Raw genomic sequence first — 26,646 nt, forward strand, 5'->3', positions numbered from 1 at the left:
GATGATCAATTTATAATTATGCGTTTAATTTACTATCCACATTCGATGCGCCGGTGGTCCAATGAAATTGACTTGGTGAGCTATATTTGGCCTTTTGTGCCATACCGTAGTTTGTACGCATTGACTTATTGTGCGACTTCTGACTTTGGGTCATTTGCTGCATGTATTGACACCTCCTATCATAACAAAATTAAGAAAAACATCACTTCTGAAAGGTAATAAAGTGAGAAAGACAGTTTTCTTTGGGTAATCAGGAAGCAAACCCATGACCTTTCTTGTGAGATTGTACCGAAAATTTGACCTTGGAGAGCCTGGAAAAGTTACCAATAGGTTGATTATAGTCAATCTGGGAGCAAGATTGTTAACCGGTTACTATAATCTGTTTGTTTTTAAATCGCCTTCCCTTTTGGTAAAACATGAATAAATACAAAGAATTCAAACATTCCGAACCAATTTATTTCATCCCAGAAATTCCAATTCACATGTAAATATTTAAACCCGACAATCACCGACGCTTCTCACCACAATGTCAAAAATCAATTAGCATATTCCGAGGCACACCGACTAAACTGTTTGACTTTAATATCACATTGTGTTTACGACGAGGCCGGATCATCCAAACAGTAAACAAGCAGTTGTAATTGAGGAGCATAATCAGTGCACGTCTATTCCGAGCACAGCTGGGCAAACACGCTCGCAGATGCAGGTACGGATTTAGAAGTTACACCCTCGGTTCAAGAGCATTTCAAGACAAAAAGATAGATGGATCTGTGACATGGTGTGTGTCTTCTCCAGCCTCTTTTCTATAGGAGTGTGTTCACATGCTTGCCTGTGTTGTTGGTTGGTAGTGAGATTCCTCCCGAAGGTACTGGACAACATTTGATCTTTTTCGATGACTGAATTCGTACATGAAATCTACAAGGACTTTCGTCGATTATTTTAATTTATTTATTGTGTTAAAGTAGTGAAATATTATGACTCAACTCAGTGGTTTCAATACAGGTAATTACTAAAATACATCACTATAATATAACCCGATCAGCTGGAGACTTCCATTATGTCTCAAGGCAACGATGTAGCAATTGTAGAAGCTCTTAACAATTGATTAAGGTCTTTTCGGACAACATTAACAACTCTTAACAATTGATTAAGGTCTTCCTTTGGACAACATCCTAATTAGGGTTGCTAAAAAATATTGATATGGTTATAGTTCACGATATTGTTAACGATGGTATTGTATCGATATATTTAACAGCTCTGTATCGGATATTTTTTATGTTTGTCTTGCAAATCACATTTCATGCGTTACCATAGTTCTTTTATGGTTTATACAGTAGTTGAATAAATTGCGATGACTGAGGACAAGAGGATACAGTCGACGTCCAGCAACTTTTAAAGCTGATGTTTAGATATATTTTTGTTTCAAAACAAATAAAAGCAGTTACGACTTCATCATGTGGTCTGTATACTCGGTTCCACCAGATTAAAGTACTCGTATCATATATAGTTGTACCTGAAATATCGCAATACACGGTATCGTTGACTCTGTATTGTGATACGCATCCAGATTACCGCTTATACACACCCATGCATTCACTTACACAAACTTACAGGAACATTTTTCAACCTACCTCACACAAAACAATACATTTTATTTCAAATATGTGCAATTTTTATATATAATTTAAGACAGTAAAATATATCAGTATCCGTGTCTCCAAGTCAAAAACAAAAAGTCTTGGCTGGAGTTGTACCTTCATGTACCTTCATGTAACCACAGTTATTTGATTTTCAATTAAGGCTTTTTAAAATAATACTTGTGCTCAAAACCACAGGTTAAAAGGGAAAAAAAAACTTCACATTAGGGAACAATTTTAACCATTAATAAACTCATTACTTGATTATTTAGTCGTAATAATCTGCTATAATGAAAGTATTTGAACTCACAAGGTTACTAGCTGGTTACTTGCTGCTAGTTTATTAATGGGAAAGTGTTCCCTGATTTAAAATAAAAAATAATTAAAAGCAAACAAAAAAAAAAAAAAAAGTGTCTCTTTAACACTAATAATTGTATTTGATAGATTTCAGATCAGAGGATAAAGAAATAAATATATAAAACAGTGAAAGACTACACTCTCCTTTGAAAGCTACATTCATTATCAGCCGACATTCATCAATGGAGGTTTCAAATAAAAGACTGATCTTTTGTACAACAATGGCACCGACTGAAGCAATAACTCATCTTTTAATAAAATGATATTTAAATTTAATTTGGGAAAAGTCCTGGTGGGCTCTCCAGCCAATTTGAGGACCATGAATTAATACAGAGCGAAGAGATGGCAGAGACGCGATGCATTATTCATGGCGCTTGGAATAATTTAGGACTTCTAAAAGCTTTAAACTGCTATATTATGATAAAAGTTGATGCGGACGCTAAGAGCTCATGTCGGCAGCAAACCAACAGCTGTTAGATCATACAATCTTCATTAAAAACGAGGCAGACGGTTGAAAGGAAATAGGCACAACAAGCACGATGATGGCAATGATCTACAAAATCATTGATTCATTCCTTTTCTCGGCTGTGCGACAAAAGCAATAGACACAGCAGTCACCAGAGGTAAAACAGCCGCCAAAAGACAGTTAAAGTGATAGTTCACCCAAAATTGAAACTTTAATCTCCTACTCACACTAATGCTGACTATGGGTAGGAATATTTCAGTAATCCGTTCCTTTTTAAAGTTATAGCCAAAAATGTATGTTCATTTTAATGTAGCAACTAGAGCTCAGTTGTCCTCTTCTTCGTCCAAAAAGACACTTAAAAACAATCAAATTCCTCCATACTGATCTGTAACGTCCATCAAGCCTCGAAAAGAGGAATTGTTCCGGAAAAACTTAAAACAAGTATTTTTAGCAGACACTGCTATGCTAGCTGCTATGCCGAAATCCCACACCGACAGGAAGTACTCTGGGTAAATATCCCAAGTGGTTTTCGTGTTGAATGAAGACTGGAAACGCTTACGATGTTAATCAACAGCGTCCGCTAGAAAACACCTTAAAATACAGAATTGTTTAATTTTTTCTGGTACAATTTCTCATATCGAAGCTAAGATGGACGTTACGGAAGAGCAGTATGGATTTATTTGGATGTTTTTAAGTGTTTTCTTTTTGGACAAAGTGATCTCCTGTCACTACGTTAAAATGAACATACATTTTGCCTATAACTGGAAAAGGAACCGATTACTCTTAAAATAATCTCAACCCTTAGTCGACATGAGGGTGAGTAGAAAATGAGTGAGGTTTAGATTTTGGGTGAACTATCACTTTAACAAATGAAGTACCGTTTAGTTTCTCCCATTGTCTGACAATAGACCGATAAATTGGTAAACCATTTAAAATCATTTAAAGTCAACATTGTTACCATTCGAGTGTTGTAAACTAAAAGGGTTCCCATAATGGATTCTTACCACCAAAGTGGCTACATTCGACCCATCATTAAAGGTTAAAAAAAAAATGTAACCGGTTGCTTAGTGCACTTAAAATGGCAGTTTTCAAAAGATTCAGTTTGAAAGAGAGAACTCCTCACTCTGGCCGTGAAGTTTGTTAAAATAAAGAACGTCTTTGGAGGTCACCTTTTGTTACTTCACCACCGTCAGTGATCTGGAGTTCCTCCTCCTCATCCTGGATCACCTTTGATTCATAAAGTAGTTCCAGATGTTCCAAGTTGAATCAGAAGCTCATGAGGACGTCTCGCTCCTGCATGCTGGTGTAGAACGGCTTCCCGAACACGAAGGAGTGCAGTCCGGCCCTCAGCTTCTCCGCCAAGGCCATGATGATGTTCAGGTTGCCCTCCACCGTCAGATCAAGGTCGGTCTTCAAATTACGCAGCGAGCGAAACGGCTTCTTCCCCTTTTGCCTGTGAAGAGAAGACTTTTTATTTTATTTTTAGTGAACCACTCGCAGAAAAAAGTCTCCGTCGGAGGATTTGCATCTCGTTGGGTTGCAGCTGCGCGCCGGAATGCCACGCCACAATGAATTATGTATGCTTGTGCTTCTGGATGTCAGGCGAGCGTAAACGTTGTCGGGGCACCTGTAATATAGTTTGCCCTTCGACCGCGGGCTGATAAACACGAGCGCGTTAATGCCCCCACGACATGAAAACAAGGCTTTTGTCGACGGCGTTATCGGCGAAGCGTTTGGTGAGCCGACGCGCCTATAAAATGGAACTAATTAAATATTTACGACACTGTTCAGACCGAGGAGAAGGGATCCGAGCGATTAGTCAATTCATTGCGGCTCATAACTAGCGAGGGAGAATTATAGAGGCACGTGGGTAAGAATCACATTGCAGACAAAAGTGTCTCCATTAAGAGCCGACGCCTTCGGATAAACGCTATCTTAGTCAAAGACAATCGACTCGCAACGGCGTTCCCACCTTCCAATGCCACAGACAACATAAGAGGCGCATTTGAGCCTGAGCCGGCCCTCGCGGATAATCAAGTCAACAAGAGTTTTTTCTGAACTTTGAACCCATCGGGACAGCGTGGTACTACTTCTATTGTCATTTGTCCACAGAGTATTTACAAACTCTTGTTTTTGTTCCGCCCACACACACATCCAAGGCTGTTAAAACAATTGCTGACTAAACAGGGACCGAAATCCCGCACAGTCTGCAGCTTCTGTGAAGAACTCGCCTCTCCAAAAAATGAATCATGACTCCCATTGAAAGGACATTAAGAGTCAAATGTGTGTAATAAAGAACGCATATTAGCAGAAAAAAAGTTTTGTTTTCCACAGAAATAAATCCATTAATTCTATCTTTATTCGGTCACTGACCAGATGCACTTATTTTCTAACATTATGCAATGCTTTTTTTTATTGTAAAACTTGCTCTTAAGAATGTCTAATAAGGTAAGGTAAGGTAAGGTAAGGTAAAACTTTATTGATCCCTCAGGAGGTCTCCTTCGGGAAATAGTTTTTTTTCCAATAGCCAGCAATTTTTCATAAACAATAAAAAAATAATAAATAAAAAATAAAATAAGAAGAAGAACATAAAGAGAAAGAACAAGATGACACAATCTAAGTCTAAAGATAAAGATAAATCAGAAATAATAATAATAATAAGAGAATAAGAGTCTAACCTTCAAAAAATACAAAGTGTTAAAGGGTGGTGTATTCAACTATTATCAACTACCTAAGCTAGCAGGTAGATAATTGTGTTATTGTGTTTTAAGGATTATCTCAATGGACTGAATGGAATGTGGAAAAGTGGCCCCATCAAGGTTTTGAATTGTCATGAGCTGTTTGTAATGTCACTTAAAGAAACAGTGTATTCGTAATAGCCAGTACGTGCAAGTGTAACAGGGGATTTAACATGTATTACTAGTTATCAAAATGTATTATACTGATTTTAACAATGATTAAAGGAAGTTTTGTATGAAGTAAATGTTAATAAAGCAACATTTTGCTTGTGAACTCAAAACTCTTCATGCGAGTCAAGAGTCTTTACTGCCGTCCTGTTGTGATCACAAACATGATGTGAGGAGCGACGTCAAACAGCACGTGAACATAGAAACCGAGGAGAAGATTTTGCTCAATACTTAAGTCAAGTTGGAAAACAGAGGGCTGGACAGGAGGGCCTGCTGTCTAACAGACGTGTGAAGGTCAGTCTGGATGAGTCAGGAGCAGATGGGGAGCAGAGCGGGTCCCCCTCGCGGACTGTAGCGAGAGGAGGAACTGGGCGAGCAGGAGCCACAGAATCCACGCGTTTTTAAAGTAAATACAGTAAATCAATTTCAGAGCGTTAACAAGGAGGGTCCCTCAGGAGAGGAGGTCGTTCTCGGTGGTTGTTAAAACTGCACTCATTAGTCATTAGGCATATTAGCCGAATCAGCCTTTTAATTCAAAACTAAAAAAAATGAATCTGATATTATTTTTTGTACTCTTAGCACTGGGAGCTCTGAGAGTTTCATTAGTGCTCTTACAACCAGATTAATTAAGTGTGGTCGCTCTGGCGCCAAGTTCAATGTTCAGGTGTTTTAACCCAGCGTGCTAGGCAATACTTTTTTTTTATTAAGTAAGTAAGTAAGTAAGTAACATTTATTTATATAGCGCTTTTCCAGACCAGGGTCACAAAGCGCTTTAACAATCAAAACAATACTCAAAAAAGTACATACTTTAAAGATCAAGATAATACTGAGAACAACACAGGAGTTCCAGAAATTCAAGGAAAACCCTGAACAAATAGAAACGTCTTAAGATGTTTCTTAAAGGAGTCAGTAGATCCATCAAGCGCAAAGAGAGAGGAAGATTGTTCCAAAGCTTAGGAGCACTGTTGGAACCTGAAAAGATTTCTCTCCTCTGGTCCTGAGCCGTGTGCGAGGAACCATCAGTAGATTCTGATCCACAGACCTCAGAGCCCGAGCTGGGGTGTAAGGCTGGATCAGATCAGTGATGTAAGGAGGAGCCTGACCATGAATAGATCTGAAAGTAAGAACCAGAATTTTAAAGTTGATCCTGAAAGAAACTGGAAGCCAGTGAAGAGTTTTAAGGATCGGAGAAACGTGAGTTCTTCTACTTGAGCGGGTTAGAATTCTCACTGCAGAGTTCTGAATCAACTTTTTAATCATTTAATGTGATAATGTGATTTTTTTTTTTTAATGTGAAGCAACACTGGTTTATTAACCTTCTCACTCAAAGTAAATCACTCACCGACTCCTCTTTTTTGTCCCAGAGGAAATGAAATAACTATATAAAACAGTGAAAGATTACACTAGACAAGACTACTTTTAAAGCAACAATCGTTCAGGATTAATTGCACTGGAAAGATACTTAGCTTAGTAGTCTGTGATTAGGCGATCCAACTCAATTAAATTAAAATCAGTGTCGTATCATAACAAAGTCATCCTGAGACACTTTACAGATTAAGTAAGACTATATTGGAGAAAATAAAAAACAGATCCCAGTGAATCAAAAGTCAGTGAATCAACGGTCAGTGGCAGTGGAGAGGAAAAACTTCCTTTTAGAAAGCAGAAACCTCGAGCAGAACCAGACTTTTGCCTCCAAGTGTAAGTAAGTAAGTAAGTAATATTTATTTATATAGCGCTTTTCGAGACCAGGGTCACAAAGTGTGACCGGCTAGGAGGTTAGAAGGACATGATAGTGAGCATCAGACTGAACAGGAACTGGTCTTTGATTCTAGTCATCATTTAGAAGTATAAGAAGGGCTAGCTTGACAGCATAGAAAGGATATGTTGATATGTCTCCAGTACTATGTATAAAAAGAGAAAGTTCAGACCCTCAACAGGAACAGCAGCCTTTTTTTTCCATCTTCTTACTTGCAGTTATTTTTTTTATTGGAGGAAGAGACTGAAGAGATGTAGCAAAGCATTTTCAATGTGATGAAAGAATGCACCTTTTAGGACCAAAAACCAATATACTTTATCATCAGGATTGCTGACGTCGCCAATTATCAGACACATGCCTGATGCCGTTTCACCTCGCAGCTGCTGTAGAAAGGAACCCGATGAGACTATGTTTATCCAGTTTTCGCGTGGCTTTTGATTACCAGACATAAAAAGCAGCCGAGTTGATCAAAATTCTGCTGCTCCTCTTGTGCAAGAAGACAAGATCACATCTTTTCACAGATCGACAAAACTCCCCACTGGAGGTAAGCGGCGTTGTGTTTCCCGATGTTCTCTCGACTGCCGGTTTGTGTGTGTTCCTTCCTGCACACCTCTGATTCGAAGCCTTTGCTTTACACCTCCAGTCAACCGGGTCTTCAAAAACAGAAGCGCTTGCCATTATTTCTGTGGATTTCCATCCAGCGCTCAGACCACACAGGTACGAGCGAGGCTGCGCTCTGCATGCGAAAAAACCGCTCGCGCTTTGTTTGAAATTCTGAGGGCGTGCGGCTTCCCTGCTGTCAATCCACGAGTGGCATTTCAGATGTGATCCAGTTTTCTCTTCAGAGAGTACCGACTGATGTTTTCCAACGGGAGATTATGCTGTCGTGTTGTTGTGCAGCGGTGTGTGCGATCCTTAATTCACCCCCCGGGATGGTGGCAAACACAGGCGACAAGTGTGAGTGTTGCTGGTGAACATTCACGTCTCTGTTCTCAAACACCATCAGAGGAAACACCAATATTTGCTGGAACTTAATAAGCCTCAACCCTTTTTTTACAGCTGTGACACATCATGATTTTTCGAGAATGTTTATAATAATATGCCTCAAGCACTGGATCACACATTCGAGATATAGGCAGCTCCAAAGCAATTTTCCAAAGCCGTTAATAAAGTGTACCGATCCATAAGTTGATTAAAACTACATGGTTATTTAATATCTAGGCAGCTTTCTTATTATTATTCTTACTATTCTTATTGTAAATAATTTCCCAGGGGAGACCTCCTGAGGGATCAATAAAGTTCCATCTATCTATTGTAATGCAATGTCGTATTAATTTCACATTCTTTTAACTTTTATTTTAACTATATTTGTACTTCTTTTCTTCAAACTTTCTTCCACTTAACCACAAAACTAACCTATTTGAAGTCTTCTGTATATTATAAAGATTGATAAGATGTTTAAAAATTAATGGAAAACAAATGTAAATTGAATATACAAAACGTAATGATAATAAATATCATTAAAAAATGTATTTCACAATGTGAATCAATTAAAAATAACCAGACATTAAAGTATTCTAATAGATAAGAAACAAGAATTAGTTTAAAACTTTCAACGATAATATACAAATACTAATAGCAAGGTCATCTTTGGAATTACAGGAATTAATCAATAAATTAATGGCGTCAACATCATAAAATATTGAAACTCCATTGAAACGTGATAATGGGAATTTGTTATTAATTGTATAAAAGTGTGAAGATGCTCAAGTGTGACGATATAAGATGCTATGATGCTAACAGAAACCAATCATTGCAGTAAGAAGTCACTGCAACGTGCTACTCAGATGCTAAGCGTCAATAAGTTTCTAACACCTGGAGCCTAAATCCAGACAAGTTTCTTTTTTTTTTTAAATATATATCTTCTATCAGTGAGCTGAAAAACTTTGAACATTTCTTACGTCTCGTCCTCGATGTACTTGAGCAGCGTGAGCGCCTTCCTGTGGAGCAGCAGCAGGAACTGGGCCAGGTAGGTGCTCCGCAGGGACAAGCCGGGTTTCAGCATGAACACCTGGGTGCAACACAGGATGTCAATTAGTAGTCCAGACCTGAGCTCTGCTGGAATAATACACGGCCTGCTCGCCGTTGTGGCAACCTTGAATAGGAAACGCATCATTGTTGTCAGGAGAAAAACCCTGCGACTGCTGTCGTGTCAAGGTATATATATATAAAAAAAGTGAGGAGTGATTCCCGGGGAAGCTCTACAGTTCTACTCTCCGTCTCTGGGGACCAGACCTGTGTGATGGAGCCAGGTCCGGTGTTTGCTATAGAAAATGATGGTCATCGCCAGTGAATTGAAACAATAATAAAACATTTAAAACTCATCTTTGAGAGTACATTTTGGACCCTCCTCTGTTTATTTTTTATTTATAGTCAATATTGAAATAAACCATAAATAAATGTTATAACCCTAACATTGTTGTTTAATAACTTTTTTTAGAACATAATTTAACATATGCACAGTATAGTTAAGCAAGCAAAAGTTTTCATTATTTTTGTCTGTTATACATTTTTAAGGATCAATATTAGGAGTTTGTAAATGTTTAGAATAGTTTCTAAACATGTAGTCTAGGCCTGTAACGGGTAACATGCAGTTGTTATATACTGTATGACGACTAGTGTCTCCATTCGAACACCTCCTAATCTCATTACAGCAAAGCCCTTCTGGTAGTTATCAGACCAAAATCATTTTAGGATAGGAACTCAATTATAGCCAACATATCAGGTAAAATACATGACTTCCTTTACCATATTTTCTAGACTAGAAGGCGCACTTAGAATCCATTAATTTTCTCAAAAAGCTTTAGTGCACCTTATAAACCTTATGTATAATTTAGAGTTGCTTACCGACATAAAACCGCACCGCGAATAACCATAGTATTACTCCATGAGTGAGAAGTAACTATATAAACTTTTGATTACGAACATTTTAAACTATAATTACAATAAACATTTATGTAAAAATAAATGTCTTTACTTTATTTTAAATCGTTTATAAAGGCTTGCGAGTTGTCTTGAATCCCACATCACATGACCAAAACACACACGCCTCATTGGTCAAGAGCAGCTCAATGCCACTTGCTGGCATGTATATATTGGTGAGAAATCAACAAGGAGGTGGAAAGAAAAAAAAAAAGTAAACTTGTTATTGATTTTTCGAAAGGTTATGATTAGTTATTCCTGTAACCCAAACAGGTGTAGATGTTGACCCAACTAATCAATATCCAAAAAGGATACTTTGTATCAAGTGTAACTTGTAATCTAGAGTCAACAAATAACCTCTTGTTTTTAATAACCCGTTTTTGGACTGTGGAAAGCAACAGTGTCCGGAGGATATGCAGGCAAGTACGAGGAGAACTCACAATAACCACGGAAAGGAAACAGCTTTTCCCTCGAGCTAAAATTACCACATGAGAGGCTAGATTAGCTATTAAACTAAATAGAAGTTCAGAATGTAGGCACAATTTAATGAATAAAAACTTGGAATATAGTTAGAAAAGTGTGATAGTTAAGTGGGAAAACCGCTCAGAACCAACATTTAAATGAGTGATTAAACTGATAAATGAGGAAAAAACATGTTTTGAATGAAAGCCGACAAGGGTTGGAAGAGAAGGATCATTAAAGCGGCCCCGGAGATCAGCAAAGACTGACTCAAATACAGCTCGATGTCTCCTTAATGCCGTCAATTGTCACAGTACTAATGTGTTTTAACTACAGTAGGAGGGGCTGTGGAGTAATGAGTACAGTCGTGATCAACCCTGCAGTGAAAAGTGTGAACCCACCTCGTCGATGAAGGACTTCACCAACGTGTCTCGATGCAGGACGTCTTGGAAGATATTCCTAAAAAGCAAAAGAAAGTTAGGAACCAGCCCACCATGACGACATTTCAATGGGGGCTCACAGGTCGGGGGTGAAGGTCTCGTCGGTGTGGATCACGGTGTCGGGGGGGATTTCGTCCTCGCTGTCCGTTTTCCACAGGGTGCCGAGCTCTGAGCGCATGTAGCGCCTCTGGTTGTACGTGTGCTCGTGACACGGCGGCATCTGCTTGACCGTGTTGATGTCCACGTCGATGTGTGTGGTCGGGTAGGGGGAGTAGAGGACCTGACGGAAGGGGAGGACGAAGCTGCCGGTCGAGTCCTTGCATAGAACGAACAAAAGAAATATTATTATATAGATAAACTTTATAACATTATAATCATTATTATTGTAAGTATGTCATTTCAATTAAATCTGGTATATATTCAACATTATATAACTACTAAACAATGTTTTATATAATGTCATTAAAAAAATATATGTAAAATTATTTTTAGATCGGTGTTTATGTTTAAAATCAGTGAGAAAATGCAAGATAATACAATTTTTTTTTAAAATAATAAACAATTAATTGTGTGACATTAAAGTCATATTGTGAATCTTTCCCAGAAATTAATCTAAATTAAATCATTTTGGTGATAAAATTAAAATATAAAGAAAAAAAAGAAGAAGGAACCTTAGTCTAAAATACAGAATACATTTTTTTTTAAATAATAATTTAAACAACATTTTTCAACTTCATAAATAGTAATATTTAATTTAAAGACAATAGACTAATGGAATATAAATATGAACACAAATAATTTTGTAAAAACATCAAATAAATTTTGTTAAATGACAACTTAAATAAAGATAAAGTTATAGACAAGCATAAACAACTAATAAAAGGTTGATTCTATTGAGATAAAATATTATAAAATATTCATATGAATAAAAATGTATATATATAAACATTATTCCACAGCTTAAACTCAAAGATATAAATTTAAGACACAAGTAAAACGGAAAAGGCTAAAATAATACAATAATAAATAATAAAAGAAAATACCTATATATATTTATATATATACATTTATGGTATACAGACACGACAACAGAGTCTGCAATAATAGTCATTTATTGTCTCGTATTATGGAATTAAAAAAAGTCATATCAGATAAACACCTTCAGACAGTCTGAGCAAACAAGTCTGCATTTGGCCTGGACTGCAATTTTAAACGACTGCGTGCGACGGCAGGGCGGTGGAGGTTTACCTTGAGCAGACCCTGGACAAACAAGCCTGTGTCGTACTTAAATGAAGAGTCGGCCTTGCACAGGCGAGAGCACTTCCTCTCCACCGGCGTGAGGAAGAGACACAGCGTCCGTACGATCTGCGGAAATAATGACAATATTATTTAAAGGAAGATCTTAATAATTCAAAGTGGATTTTTTGGCTAGTGGAGCTTCATCAGATACGCCGCACACGTCCGTCCTCTGGTCGCCGAGAGCCTTCTTATGAGACACAATTAAATTTGTCATTCAATTATGGATCGATTTAGTGCTCCGGCTTATAAAACTTCACATAACGATGCGTTCAAAATCGACTCCGTTCGAGGTTTGTAGCTTCCTTCGACCAGAGATCCCTAAACTAAATCCATTTTTATGACCGTCTGCGATTTGGATTTCTTCGGGTGAGTTTTGGCTTCACTAAGCAGACGTTGATTATTCCTAAAATAACAGCGTCGACGAGCCGCAGGGAGTCAAACGGAGGAGAAGAAGAGATAGTGATCCAGTAAATTTACCTTGTTAACTTTCTCTGGGTTGCTTCCAACCACGATTGAGCAGCCACAGGTCTGCAGATGAGAGCTAATGGCCCTGCAGACGACAGGAAAGAGGAGCATGAATGAGACTCTTGGCGTCGCTAACATCGGTGTCAGAGCATCATAACCTGAAAAACTTCATTTTCTAAAATGTGTCGACTGAAGCACATAATGAGTGGGTGAGCGTTCAGAGAAAACTAGTGAAAGTACATAATTAGGAACCACTTAGAAGAAGGCAGCAAAGGAGGCGTAAGAAGATTTTGTTCGTCTCTGTAGTCTACAAGATAGGTGGAGAAACACAGAGGCTTCCGTTAAATGAAAGATAAGGAGTCCAGGAAGTGTGTGAGAAAATAAATATATATTCAACAATACTGTATTGTTTTCTTCTTTTCTTTTATTTGCTTTCCAATTTTATTTTTTATCCTACTGTTTTTATGGTTCCGTTTTATGGGTACACTTAACATGCAAATGTACACAGCAATATCCATTCTTGTGTTGAAATTCCACTTCTGGACGCTAGATGGCAGCAGTCATTACGTCCTCACAGCTAGAGGAACAACACAATCCCAAAAAAAATGAAAGCATTTACGACTGAGGACAAGAGGATACAGTGAATTCCAGCGTCTTTTATAGATGACGTTTTGACATATTTTGGTTTCCAAAACAAACATTATCAGTTACGACTGAGGACAAGAGGACACAGTGGAGTCCAGCGGCTTTTAAAGCTGATGTTTTGACATACTTTGGTTTCCAAAACAAATATTATCACTTACGAATGAGGACAAGAGGATACAGTGGACTCCAGCAGCTTTTAAAGCTAATGTTTTGACATATTTTGTTTTCCAAAACAAATATTAGCGATTACGACTGAGGACAAGAAAATACAGTGGACTCCAGCAGCTTTTAAAGCTGATGTTTTGACATATTTTGGTTTCCAAAACAAATATTAGCACTTACGACTGAGGACAAGAGGATACAGTGGACTCCAGCAGCTTTTAAAGATGATGTTTTGACATATTTTGGTGTCCAACAAACATAAGCAGTTACGACTGAGGACAAGTTGATACAGTGGACTACAACGGCTTTTAAAGATGATGTTTTGACAAATTTTGGTCTCCAAAACAAATATTAGCAGTTACGACTTCGTCAAGAGTCATGTGGTCTGTAAATTGTGTACATGAGAGTCAGGTACTCTACAATACTACACCTATATACTTTTTACTGCATCGCTTTTATCGTATCATTGACCCTGTATCGTGATACTTATTGTATTGCCAATACACACCACTAGAAGGGGAAGGAAGTGGTCTAAAGTAGAAATAGAAGTGCAAAAGGAAAACGGTCTCTCGGATCGTGTCTATTGTCGAGCACGACATGAGGATAAGCAGCATCTAGATAATAACTACTTAAAAAGATGCAATTTTAAGTTATTTTGAAGCTACTACTGCGACTTTTGGGATTTTTACATCCATTCATCCCGGGGGAAGCATCGATACAATAAAAGCCAACAATGTTAAACCCCTCATTCCTCCAGGAAACCGAAAGTCCAGCTATGATGAAGCTCTCACATCAAGCAGCTTTTACTTTCCCCTCCAGGGGGAAACTTGACTAAAGTGGCGAGCAATTACTTATCAGCGGAAGGTTGATGGCTGTTAAACGGGCATTGTTCGTCATCTGGACCGCTTACTTGTGCAGGAAGTCCTCGTGGCAGCTGTCCCCGATGTCATCATCGTTCAGCACCGTGTCTTTTATCTACGCGGCGGGAGAGAAACAGTCGGACATTTTAGCATCGGAGAAAGTCACGTGACCAGAAGAGCGGTTGTAATTGCGAAGCGTCCTCCAGGGCTTCGATTAATGTTTATTCATGTGGCACTTCCATATTCAAGGAGGATACATGCGTTAAATCACAGCAGGTGGCGACAGAGAGAGAAAGAGAATATAAACATAAACATAAACCCATTATTTTATGGCCACTGATATTACTAAACGACACACCCATGCTAAAAGGATTTCCATTTTCAAAGTGTTCACTGTCAACTCTTAACTAAACAAAGAGTTCAAGTTAATAAACCAATCAACACTCCAAGAAGTGGAATCTGCTTTCTGCCTGTAGATCTGCACTCCATTGGGAATGAGATTTCAGCACCTAATCTGCAGCAGTTCTTTCTCGCAACACTCCTAATAAGAAGCACCAACAACCTGATTACAGAACCTCAGCCTCCTGCTGGTGTTAAATCGCTGCAGTAGCTTGTTAAAATAAACCTTGCAGGCTGTGAGCATAATCGCATAATCTTCCATGTGATACCCCTCACCTCAAAACTAGGTTTTACTCATTATTCCAATTCCAAAAAAAATCAATCGATAAGGTTGATAGTATGGGAAAGTTCTGAAAACCTAAAAATGTATTAGTCAGTGCGGAGAAAGAGAAGAAAGAAAAGGGGGGAGTAGCTCACGTCAATATCTTCTAAAACACTGTGCGTCTTCATGGAAGCCAGCAGCTCCATAATCGGGATGATCTCCAAACTCAGCACCGAGATGATGTTGTAGCCCTGAAAGCAAACATGAAGTAAGTCCGTCTCTATGGATATGCTGCAGGCTAAATTATATGTTTGTTTTTTCTAGTTTCTCAGCTCATCCAAGGTCCGTGTTGAGGAGACCCTCCAGTAAAACAGCCTGTTTTGACCATGTGCGTCCAAACAACCTAAACCTCGGCCTCATCTGTGACTTTGACACTGGGAATAATAGTTTCTGCCAAAAGAAGGCGCAGCAATTAATTAAAAATCGTTATTTTTAAACAGCTGATAGAGCCATATTTGACGAATAACAAGGTAGAGCAAGATTTTATAAATTATTTTAGCAAATATATAAAATGTGTTTGCTTAACTCAAGACAGGGATGTTCTTGTTACAGTATTTTAAGATTCTACTTGCCAATTTCAAAATGAAGCAAAATCTAGTAAAAAAAACAACATTTTTTATAGCAGAAACTTTAAGATATCCAGTCAAGTAAAAATACTCGTATGACAGATCATTTTACTAAGACAGTAAAAGCTAGATTGAAACTGGGTTTGATAGTTTGACTGTTTTCCTCTAACTCCTCCTTTACTATAACTCTAACCTATTTCAAGGGTGGACTCCTGGGCTAATTTTAGGACCAACATTTTTAGTGACAATCTATAAGAGGGTTAGTCAGGTACAGTTACCTGGATGTAACTCCAGCTCTATGAGCAATAATGGTGGAAGTAAATATAAATAAACTGATATTTTTCAAGTTTTCTTTTCTTTGACGATACTGTATCGATATTAATCAGCAAATGTACTCATTTTCCCTTTTTTTCATAAAATGAATTGGCTTTTAGATAATATTTATTAACATGTTTATGTTTTTTATTTAAACAATTAGATTTTGATTTAAAATGAACATGCAAATATTAACTTCGCTTCTTAATCTTTGTGTTGCCATTACATTTTTCGGCCGCTAGATGGCAGCAGTCTTTGGGTCTTCCACAGCTAAAGGAACTATGAAATCCCACAAGATCCCGGCAATGACCGAGGATGAGAGGATACAGTCGACTCAAGCGGCTTTTAAAGCCGATGTTTGGACATATTTTGTTTTAAAAATTATTAAATTAATTTCGTCAAGAGTCATGCGGTCCATTAAGAGTCAATTACTCTGACAATATTAAAAATATTGTAATATGTTTCTAGAGTATTGCGATAAACAATATTGTTGCTCCATGTTAAACAAATTCATGACAATACACGCCACTAATGAGCAAAGTAATGAGTTTAATTAATTCAAAGAATAATTGATAGAATAGTGAAATAAAAAATATATAATCTGCAGAGATCTTTGATATAGTCCATCATGGTATTACGTTTAATTTTTAAATTCAAAAGCTCTCCCAGACAGTTGGCTAAACTAATATTACTTTGTCAGACCGACGTGTCTTTTATATTTAGCCTGTGGCGTCTTCCAGAAGGCAAACAGTCTAAAAGAAGTGGAGGGGAAAAGTACCTTCTGCATCCAAATCCGTCCCCTGCGGATGACGTGTTTCAGCCGCTCCACACAGATGGTGTGCAGCGGCAGGTAGAAGGCCAGCTCGCTCTGAGGGAGAATGATGGAGAGAGCGCACGTGTTCTTATCCCCCTTCAGCTCTCCGTCAAAGATCAGCGACACGATGATCACTCCTTTCTCCGCGAGGACGAAGAACTTGACGTCGACGGCCCCGCACTCGGCGCTGCGAAGGATCTCCCCGTTGAGTGTGTGGTTGGCCAGGAAGGTCACCTCTGCGTCGCTGAGGATCATGGCCTGATCGGCTTTCGGGGTCCAAATGTGGCGCACACGTGGGCCCAGGATGTTGTCCCAGTAGGCAAAGGTGGCGGCCAAAAGAGGACACTCTCCTTCGACGGTGACCTCAGACTTGGCCACGGCGGGTGATTGAGGTTGACCGCCTGACGACATTATGCTTAAACTGTGATGCTTACTGATCTTCAGTCTGTAACAAAAAACAAATACTTAAATTCTTAAGGAAATAAATATGTTAACATTGCTTAATATTTACAACAATTTCCTCATTTTTATATTCGTTTAAAATAATTAAAAATATTGAACAATAAATTACAAAATATTGAGTCGATTTTATGACACCAATGTATATTATTGTGCAATGATAAATAACAATAATTAGAAAATTACTTGGTACCAATAAATGTATGATAACAGGAATTGTTTTTTCTGGTATGCATGCTGATATTTTATATCAACTTTGACTTCTTATTGAAAACAATTCCTACTTTGGACAACTTTAGCATCATGAAAAATTCCAACATGGAGTATTTTTTGGCTTTATTGACATCTATCTGAAGAAAATACTTGAGATTCTGTGTTGTAGACATTTTAGTCATGACCACAGTACGTTTCACCCCATATAGTATGATGCAGAATTTTTAAAAAAAGTAGTATTTATACAATAATATGAACACAAAAAAGAATAATAATGGTTACAATATGAACCTCAATCAACAATAAATATTGATTCAAATGTTCTCAATTATTATGTTCAGGTATAAGACTCGTTTGCTATTAAAACGAAAATCCTAGAGGAGTTTAAAATAAAATATAGAAATATGTCATATGATATCAGACCAAAAAGTGATCATTTCTCCTTTTTAAGTGCAGAAATGAAACCTTGGTTCACTCGATGCTAATAGAAAACTGTTGCTAGATTTATTTAACCAGACTATAAAACTGATGCTTTAAAATGAACTTCCCGAACGAAGAAGAAATACAAAATGTATAGTTGAGTAAAACGAGCATTTAGACGTCATTGTTGTGTTATATTCGATTTATTCCACTAAAATATAAATCGCTGTCCTCGTCAATGCTAACCTTGGTAGCTCATATTAGCCATTAAAATCACAAAAAGAAATACGTACTGGTTTCTGCTTTTCACAATATCTCCACCAAATGACGTTGTCTAAGAACACGGGATTTAAAATCATGCATTAAATCTGCTGAGAGTCACATGTTTAAAACGAAATGTTGTTGCTACGGACAGCGAGCTGTCGCAATACACTTCCGTATACGTCACTGTGTACGTCATCACTCTGCTGGCGCACATCAGCGCCCTCTGACGAATTAGAAGAAAAAAAACAAAAAAAAACAATGAAATGTAACGACGTCATTTGCAGCAGCTGTATTTTGCAAACATTTTCAATTAAGTTCTTTGAATCCTTGCCGAATTTATTATATTTGAAATATAATTAAATCGATTAATGCAAACCTTATAAACATTATAAGTGTTTAATGATATATATATATATTTTTTAATGCATAATTTTTTTTCTTTTATTTAACAAGCACATGTTTTACCTAAAACGTGTGTATATGTTTTACTGTTGATACTAAAGTGGTGTATACAATGTATTAAAATTAATTAATTAATTAAACAAAAAAACTGAGATACCTTAAATGATTGAATAAAAACATTTTAGTGTCAAAAGTAAAAAGTCAAAATATTCTTTAAAAATGCATGTACAAAGTATTGTCCGATTTCTAACAAGAGGAGGTAGTTGCGTAGGCGGCGAGGAGTGAAACGTCTCACACCTTTTCACACACCAACACAACACTGCTGGTGTTTCTCAGCTCTGATTATTAACAGGGACACAGTCTTGCTCTTCAGCTTTCACCCGATCCACAATATTATTCCTGCCGGTCCCAGTGAAACACTAATGGGATGGGAGTCCAAATGTCTCATCAGCAATTCAGAGTCTGCAGAGCTTATTATTCAGCCCGGGTTAAATTCATAACTGGTGTCTATTTAGTCACCTGATGGTTGTGACAGCTTCATACACCTATTTTTATTATTGTAAAGCGGTATAAAGTCAGATATTACTATACATTTAATGTCATAATACACATAAATGTTAAGATGTACAATAATACATTTTATTAAAGAAATATATAAACAATTTAGTTAATTAATAATTAATTTAACAATGTATTGTCTCATTATTTAATTACAGTATGTTGCTTTTATTCATAAATAAGTTATTTTTATTTATTCAAGAAATTGGAATTATTCAATAATACATTTTATACCACATTTACGTTCTGTATTTATTTTCTAAATATTATTGTATTTTCAACACTTCTATGCTAACCTTGACCTAAATCATGACACAAATGTATATTAAGGAGTAGACAAAGGCATATGAATCATAATATAACAGTTTAAATTAAGTGTTAGTAATAAAAGCTGTTTTTTGCATAATATAGGTTGGATTTTATCCCAGCTACTCAGGGTGTAAGGCACTGAACACATGTAGATAGACTGAAAAAAACGAATTAATTTGGTTTTGCTCCAGATTATGGGAGGAAATCAGAGTACCCGTAGGCGAGAGCACATAAGAGCTGATCCCAAATTGACTTAAGCTGGATTCAAACCCAAGACCTCCTCGCCGTGAGCCTTCTAATAAGACATAAGAGGCTATAGTTTCAAGTGGCCCCCTCTCAGATGTGGCCCCGTCTGAAGGATCTGTTGTCACGGCTTCAGAAGTTAACATGTGACGGAATACAAACGACGGGATCACGCCGTTTTTTCTCAAGTCTACATTTAAAGCTTTTCCTTGTCATCAGTACGTTGACCCGCCAGCCACTCAGAAGGAGGAGCAACAAAAGTTTCGGGGGGCGGGGGGGGGGAGCTGCAGAGGCTTTTTTTATTCTCAGAGGTCGCTTTGGAGACACCTTCACTTGAAAGCGCCGCCTAATGAGGAGACTCCTCTGTAGGCGGCGAGGCTTGTGTTGCACAGAAGGTCGCTGAGGGGATATGCATCACCACATGGCACATGAAAGGAGGATGAGCGACAGCCGCCGCAAACACTCCTATCATCCCGTGAAATTACCCGGGTAATATTTCAGGGTCTCCGGTGGCATATTAAACCTGCGCTGAGTGGCGTCGTCATCACCGGAGGAGGATATCTTTTCATCAAACATCATCACAGCCGGGGTGACGACGATGACACTCATCAGTCTGGTGTATCAAACAAATGCATGTGGGGGGGGGAGTCTCGACCACCTGTCGCTCTCACCTGTTAGTCATCAGACGCATTTACCTCTCTTGATCATCCTCTCACTGGTCAAAGCTTTGTTTTCCATAGCCACGCCCACTCTGCTGTGATTGGTCAAGCATCAAGTTTCGTTCATCAATCCTGGAAGTCTCCATAGCCAAGGTGCTGGTTGTATAAACAAAGCAAGGCGTGATTACTGCTGGTTGGAGGAGGAGTGAAGCCATTATTACTTCATAACAGACTCCGCTCTCGTAACCTCTCGTTCGCCGAGATTTCAGACAGAACTTTGCATAACTCTTAAATAACATGGTCACGATGAGGGACTTAGTTCATCTTAGAGAGGAAGACTTTAATATTTTAAACATGAGTCAGGAAAGTTGAGATGTCACACTAGATGCTCTTTACGCAATATGTGGCTCGCAGGCCGATTGCCGGCCAACGCCTGTATGTGTCTGGCCCTCATGAAATTGATGCTAAACAATAGATTCTGTTGATTTTATTCATTTATTAAATTGTATCCTTTATCATTTTATTCACATACAATATTGTTTTATTCACCTTAGTTGTTTGGTTATAATGATTTATTTAAAGCACAAATATATATTCTCTACATTCTGCATTCACTTTTTGTGAAAAATGACTGAGCTAGTGTGTTGAGTGTGTTGTCAAATTATTCAAACACAGGTATTAACATGCTTATCATTGCTTGTGTTTTAAAACACTGCTTGGTTTTAGTTATTTGTTTGATTTGGTTTGTATGCTTACATAAATTTAAAAGCAGCTGTAATTCATGTAGACTGTGCTTTTTGAACTTTGTTTTTGTCTCTTGGATAATCAATAAGATATGATAGAGTATAAAGATGCGACCGAAGAAGTTCTTACTTCATAGTGAAATAGAACATTGTATGAAGAAGGTTCTGTATTACTCTCCTTGCTTTAAGTAAAATTGTTGTGACTTTCTTAAGTAAGTAAGTAATTAGTATAGACTGTTTTCAAGACCAAGGTCACAAAGCACTTAAATAATTAAAAAAATTACCCTATAAAATAAATACTTAAATGTTCAAGACAACACAGAGACAAACATAAGAGACTGAGAAAATCAGATTCCTAACCCTGACAATTAATATCAAGAAAATTATGGTTAATAAATAATTTCCTTTTCTATTTCTGTGCTTGTACATTAACACCCTCATTTATTTAAGTCCTGTGTGGGGGTTGCAATTTCTCCCTGTGCTTGCATCCATTACTCTGGGTTCTCTGGTTTCCTCTCACACAGCAGTTTAAAATAAATAAATGAATAGATTTCTTTTTTTTCAGGTACATTTTTATTTTGCACTAATTTGTATTGATTACATTAACTTGATAACTCTTAATTTGAATTGTTTACACACAAAGACTCACACACATACACTACTACACACGTATACACAGTATTAAAAAAAAGAAACATTTTCACTTTTATAATCATGTCAAAAAAAAGATATTTGGTCACAAAAAACATAGAAATGACAGTTGTCTTGTCATTATTTGTCAGTACGTCATCACTGTAAAGAAACTAACCCAACTGGAAATAATTGCCTATTATTCTTCCCAAAACTATACCTTCTCTTCACACCTGCCCATTACTAAACGATTGGCCTTCAATATTTCATGTGATGTTTTCTCATGATGTTTGTTTATCAGGGGATGTTATTTTTAGTTTATACGTGTGTGTGTGTCACAGTGACGTGCGGTGAGGTTCATGGTTGGTGAGACACTCACTCCTTTAGAGTCAGTTTTACAAGTACATCAACCCAAAAGAGAAGCTTATTCAATTGGCTACTGGTTATTTCATATTTCATCAGCATTCTTTATACACATATGAAGTTTAAAAAATATATGATTTCATTAATATTTTCTCAACAAGTCTATTCTGTTGACTTGTTGTGATATTTTTTAGGATATTAGTCTACATCCTTTAGATCTATGGCAGCCATCGATCGTGGATAAATATTGATTTATAGCTTCATAAAGTTTTCATCTTTGACATTGACATAAGACTCATAGCTGAAATATTAAGTTGAAATTATTCATTTATTTAAAGCTATATATTTAAAATCTTTAACCTGCCATATTTAATTGACCTTTCAATTGGCTGAAAATCTAAATTCCTTTTTAACAATCAATGGATATAGAAAAATGAATGAACTAATACATAATTTAAAAGGATTAGAATTCCTGTTGTATTATCAGTTTTATCTTGCCCTTTAAAGTATATACTTTATTGAGTATTGTTTTGATTGTTTAAGCGCTTTGTGACCCTGGTCTGGAAAAGCGCTATACAAATAAAAATTACTTACTTACTTACTTACATGGATTTAAACAGTATAGAGTATGACCGTAAAAATAAAGGATTACAAGGAAGACGCAGCTGATTCAATGCTCTTAATTTGAAAGCCGAGCGCTTATTTCCTCCTAATAAATGGCATTTGGGGAAGTTATCGTAAAGTTTAGCAAGAAATCTCCAGATTTAAGTTAGGCTCAAGAGTGAAGAATCCTGAGTTCAAGTGATGCTGTAATGACAGATTGACCCCCTTTTGTTGCTTCTGATTGGTTTATATTGCGTCAGGCCTTCCGTGATTGGCTAGATTTACGCAAACGGGAACAATGTTAATTATGGTGAAAAGATAAATATTGAGCATTAAATGGGTTAATATAAGCCTGAGAAAAACAAATAATATTTTATTTCAGACCAAAATGTAGTTTTTAAATATTCTATTTAAATATATAATATATTTATTATTTTTCTTAGTCTTATCTCTTTTTTGTATAATTTAAATTAAAACCGTTTCTGGCCTTAATTTTATCTGAAGATAAAGTCCAGCCTTTCCTTCACCACAGAAACCTCTGTTACTTTGTTGTAAAAGTCCAACTTATTTTCTTTCATTTTAAAAGTCTCTCTCAATGGAGATGTGACGTGGTTAGATGAGGCACATTAGTGTGTGCCTCCAACTTTGCCCTTTGACTGCGGTTGTATTTCCAATCAGCGAAACAAACTAAGAACCTTTCAAACATTAAACTTTAATGGTTAAAGACATCAGCCAGACTGTAAAACCAAGGCAAATAAGCAAAAATGATCAGTTTTTTAAGGATTGCGCATTGAGAGGTGAGGCATTGCCTCACCTGCCTACCCTGACCGCACGTCCCTGGTGTCTCAGGTGTTTTCATGGATGAAGCGGTCCGCCCTGGGGCGACAGTGTTGTGTTGACATGACTCATTGCCGTGGCTCGTCGAGGAAGAAGCCGAACTTATCATTAAAACAGCAGCCAACAGAACACATCGCATTTGTCTCCATTACGGGAGGATTCTATTGATCGTTATCTACCGCGGCCGTGGACGTGCAGAGTCTGAAAAGTCCAGTTTGTTTGTATCGACCCCGTCTGACATTTTTGGATTTCGGCTCGTCTAATAATTTGACGCGGGTTAATTAATGTTCTGACACATGTGGGAGTCAATCTCGAGGTCAGCGAGAACATGCGGACATTCTAACAACTTCTTTATGTAGACGCCGACATGGATTTGACCTGCGGGTTCTCAGCACATATGTGGCGATTCAATTACTTCAACAACAAATCAACAAAAACAGGAAAAGAAAAATGTCATTCTATATACTGTATATAATTAATAATTATGGTTTATTTTATTTTATTTTTTATTTTGTTGCTTTTAGTTCTTAATAAATATGTTTCGTCCTTCAAGAAATTTAAATTTGAATTACTTAATAATCACTTTGATGCCACGTTTACGTTATGTATTTATTTATTTATATCATTCAGCTTTTAATGCTCCATAACCATGACCTAAATTATGACATAAATGAATATTAAAGAGCAGAAAATGCATATGTATCGGTCTTATAACACAATATAAACGTTTAAATGCAGTATGATTAACATGATTTCTTTTTGCCTTACATGGTGTCAGTAGTGGTTGGATTCTATCCCAGCTACTCAGGGTTAAAGGCACTGGACACATCACATGTAGATGGATCACTGCACAACTGGACTTTTCAGACAAAATAAAATATATAATAACTTTGTTTTCAACCAGAAATACTTAAATAAAGTTAGCTAATAAGTTTTACCAAGTTATATTGAGAGTTGAAATACCAATCACAATATATATATATATATATATAATATATCCATTTAATAGCTTTGCTCTATAAACAGTCAATAGGCCAAGACGTTCCTCTCCCTAGAAAACTTAATTCCTTTTGGTGTGATACCAAGGCGTTCCGAGACTAACCTTATTACAGAATCTCTCAAATGTGTCCTGGGTTTGTCCTTGGGCCTCCTCCCAAGGGTCTCCAGGAAGCGTCCTGTAGGGATAAGCAGCAGTTCTACTTTGAGACTCGTCACGTTTTCCTCAAAAGAAAGTCCATCTAGACTACGACTTGGTCTTTAAGGTAAGGATGCTGTATCGAGCTATACTTCAATCTTCACCCTGAACCTTTCCCTCACTCTTGAGCAAGACCCCATGATGCTTGAAACCCTTCACCAGGGTATACCACCCTCAGAACCACTGTCTCTTGTTCTTTAAGCCACATCATGACGTACCAAAGAAACGAAAAAAAAGGCAAATATTAAAGAGAGTGGAAGGTTCCTTGAGGTCAAACTATACCAGTTCTGCTCCATTTAACCGGAGTTCCAGCGTAATTGCTTTCACGACTACCTCTCAAAGTTAATGACTTCCTCCTGAACACGCTTCTAACCTTAAAAATACGAGACAAAAAGTTGCTGCGGCAGCTCCAATTTTAAACTCAAATGTAATTACAAGACGGGCGAGCGTTCACAACTTAAGTCTCGGCCAAATGTTTAGGAACACACCCCCTTTTTTCTCCACATTTTAATTGCAGAAGACATCAAGCGGATTGCATCTGAATGCATCATCTCCTGGAGCACTGGTTCACACCGCTTACCAATTAGGTCCGTGGACTAGACACACCTATAACTGCCAGGTCTCTATAGGAGGAAAAGTGGATCTTTGGGTTCAAGTGGGGTCATACCACAGTGGAGGGTGGATGTGAGGCGACATGGAACAACAGTATCGAGGGGTGTTTGAAGTCAGAGGAAGACACTGGTAAGCGTTCCCGATAACCTTATTTAAAAAAAAAAAATTCATACCCTTTTAGTTTAACAATGTACTATTCTGTAATGTGATGTTTTCATATCATCTGTGTTATGATCATCAGGCCATACCGTGTTCGAGATAATCAAAGGTTTCCTTTTTATCCGAAGATTCCAAAGGTTTTCCTCATTATGGCGACGGGTTCGTCGGCAGCCGCTGCAAGATAAGATGAGCTTCTTTGATGTTCCCTTGTTTGAATGGTGACACATTGTTCCAGCTTCTGATTTGAATAAAAATTGATCATCATTAACACATCTTTAAGTTGGACGGATGTGTTTGAATCATCGTCTTTTTTGTTTATTGTTTGCTTATGGATAACGTTGCCGTAGCCATCGTCTAGAAGCCGTTTGGACAGATACGGGATTGGCTCAAACTTTGAGTATTTTTTTATATATATTTTTTTAGAATCCCTTATTTGTCCCGCGACTCAGACTCAGATATGGCGTTCGTCTATAAGGGGATGCTACCATTGTCGCCCAAATTAATAGTCTCAAACTATCTGAAAACGTCATCAGATCCCGAGTTCTCTCCAGCACCCCCATGGACCCTCCTACACTCTCCTCTTTTCTCTCACTATATCCTCCCTCACTCCTCTCCTTATCCATCTGTCTACCCCCCCATCCTTCCTCCCAGCCGGTCAAAGCGGCAGGCCGTCAACAATGAGTCTGGTTCCGCTCGAGGTTTCTGCCTTCTAAAAGGAAGTTTTTCCTCGCCATTGCTCACTGTACAGTGTTTTGTTTCTTGCTCTTTGTTGAATTGCTGGGATCTATTTTTCCTTAATCAACTGTAGTCTTATTTCAACTGTATAGTGTCTTGAGATAACTTTGTTATGATAAGACACCTACGTTTCTGGTATGTGCGTCATAGAATAGGACTCAGAAGCTCAAACCATTAAGCTCCTGCTTCTTAAATTTTCAGTTTCAGCCTGCAACAGCGATGTTCAGACATATCAATATTTAATTTCCCTATTTCACAGCAGCAAAACTCGAGACGTTTTTCAACAGATTCTTCAGCTGTATATTAAGATCTAAAATGGCTTACAAAGAGGTGAGGAAGGATGGCGGAATGAGGAAGACAAGGATTCATGGGAGACCCCTGGAGGCTGCTCT

The 26,646-nt window shown here is 37.5% G+C and overlaps 1 protein-coding gene across 1 annotated transcript; it reads right to left on the reverse strand.

The window, feature by feature from the left end:
- Positions 1 to 434: 434 nt before the first annotated feature.
- Positions 435 to 18,515, reverse strand: c9orf72 (C9orf72-SMCR8 complex subunit). The gene is made up of 10 exons (XM_087780010.1): positions 18,236 to 18,515; positions 16,815 to 17,295; positions 15,251 to 15,346; positions 14,485 to 14,549; positions 12,780 to 12,852; positions 12,252 to 12,368; positions 11,084 to 11,319; positions 10,965 to 11,022; positions 9,084 to 9,193; positions 435 to 3,913 (listed from the first exon to the last, which is right to left on the reverse strand). Exons 2-10 carry the CDS (start codon positions 17,259 to 17,261, stop codon positions 3,727 to 3,729), a joined length of 1,389 nt encoding a protein of 462 aa, XP_087636136.1. The 5' UTR covers positions 17,262 to 17,295; positions 18,236 to 18,515; the 3' UTR covers positions 435 to 3,726.
- Positions 18,516 to 26,646: the final 8,131 nt, after the last annotated feature.

This window comes from Callionymus lyra, chromosome 18 (assembly GCF_982586985.1).
Source record: "Callionymus lyra chromosome 18, fCalLyr1.hap1.1, whole genome shotgun sequence".
Classification (NCBI taxonomy): domain Eukaryota; kingdom Metazoa; phylum Chordata; class Actinopteri; order Syngnathiformes; family Callionymidae; genus Callionymus; species Callionymus lyra.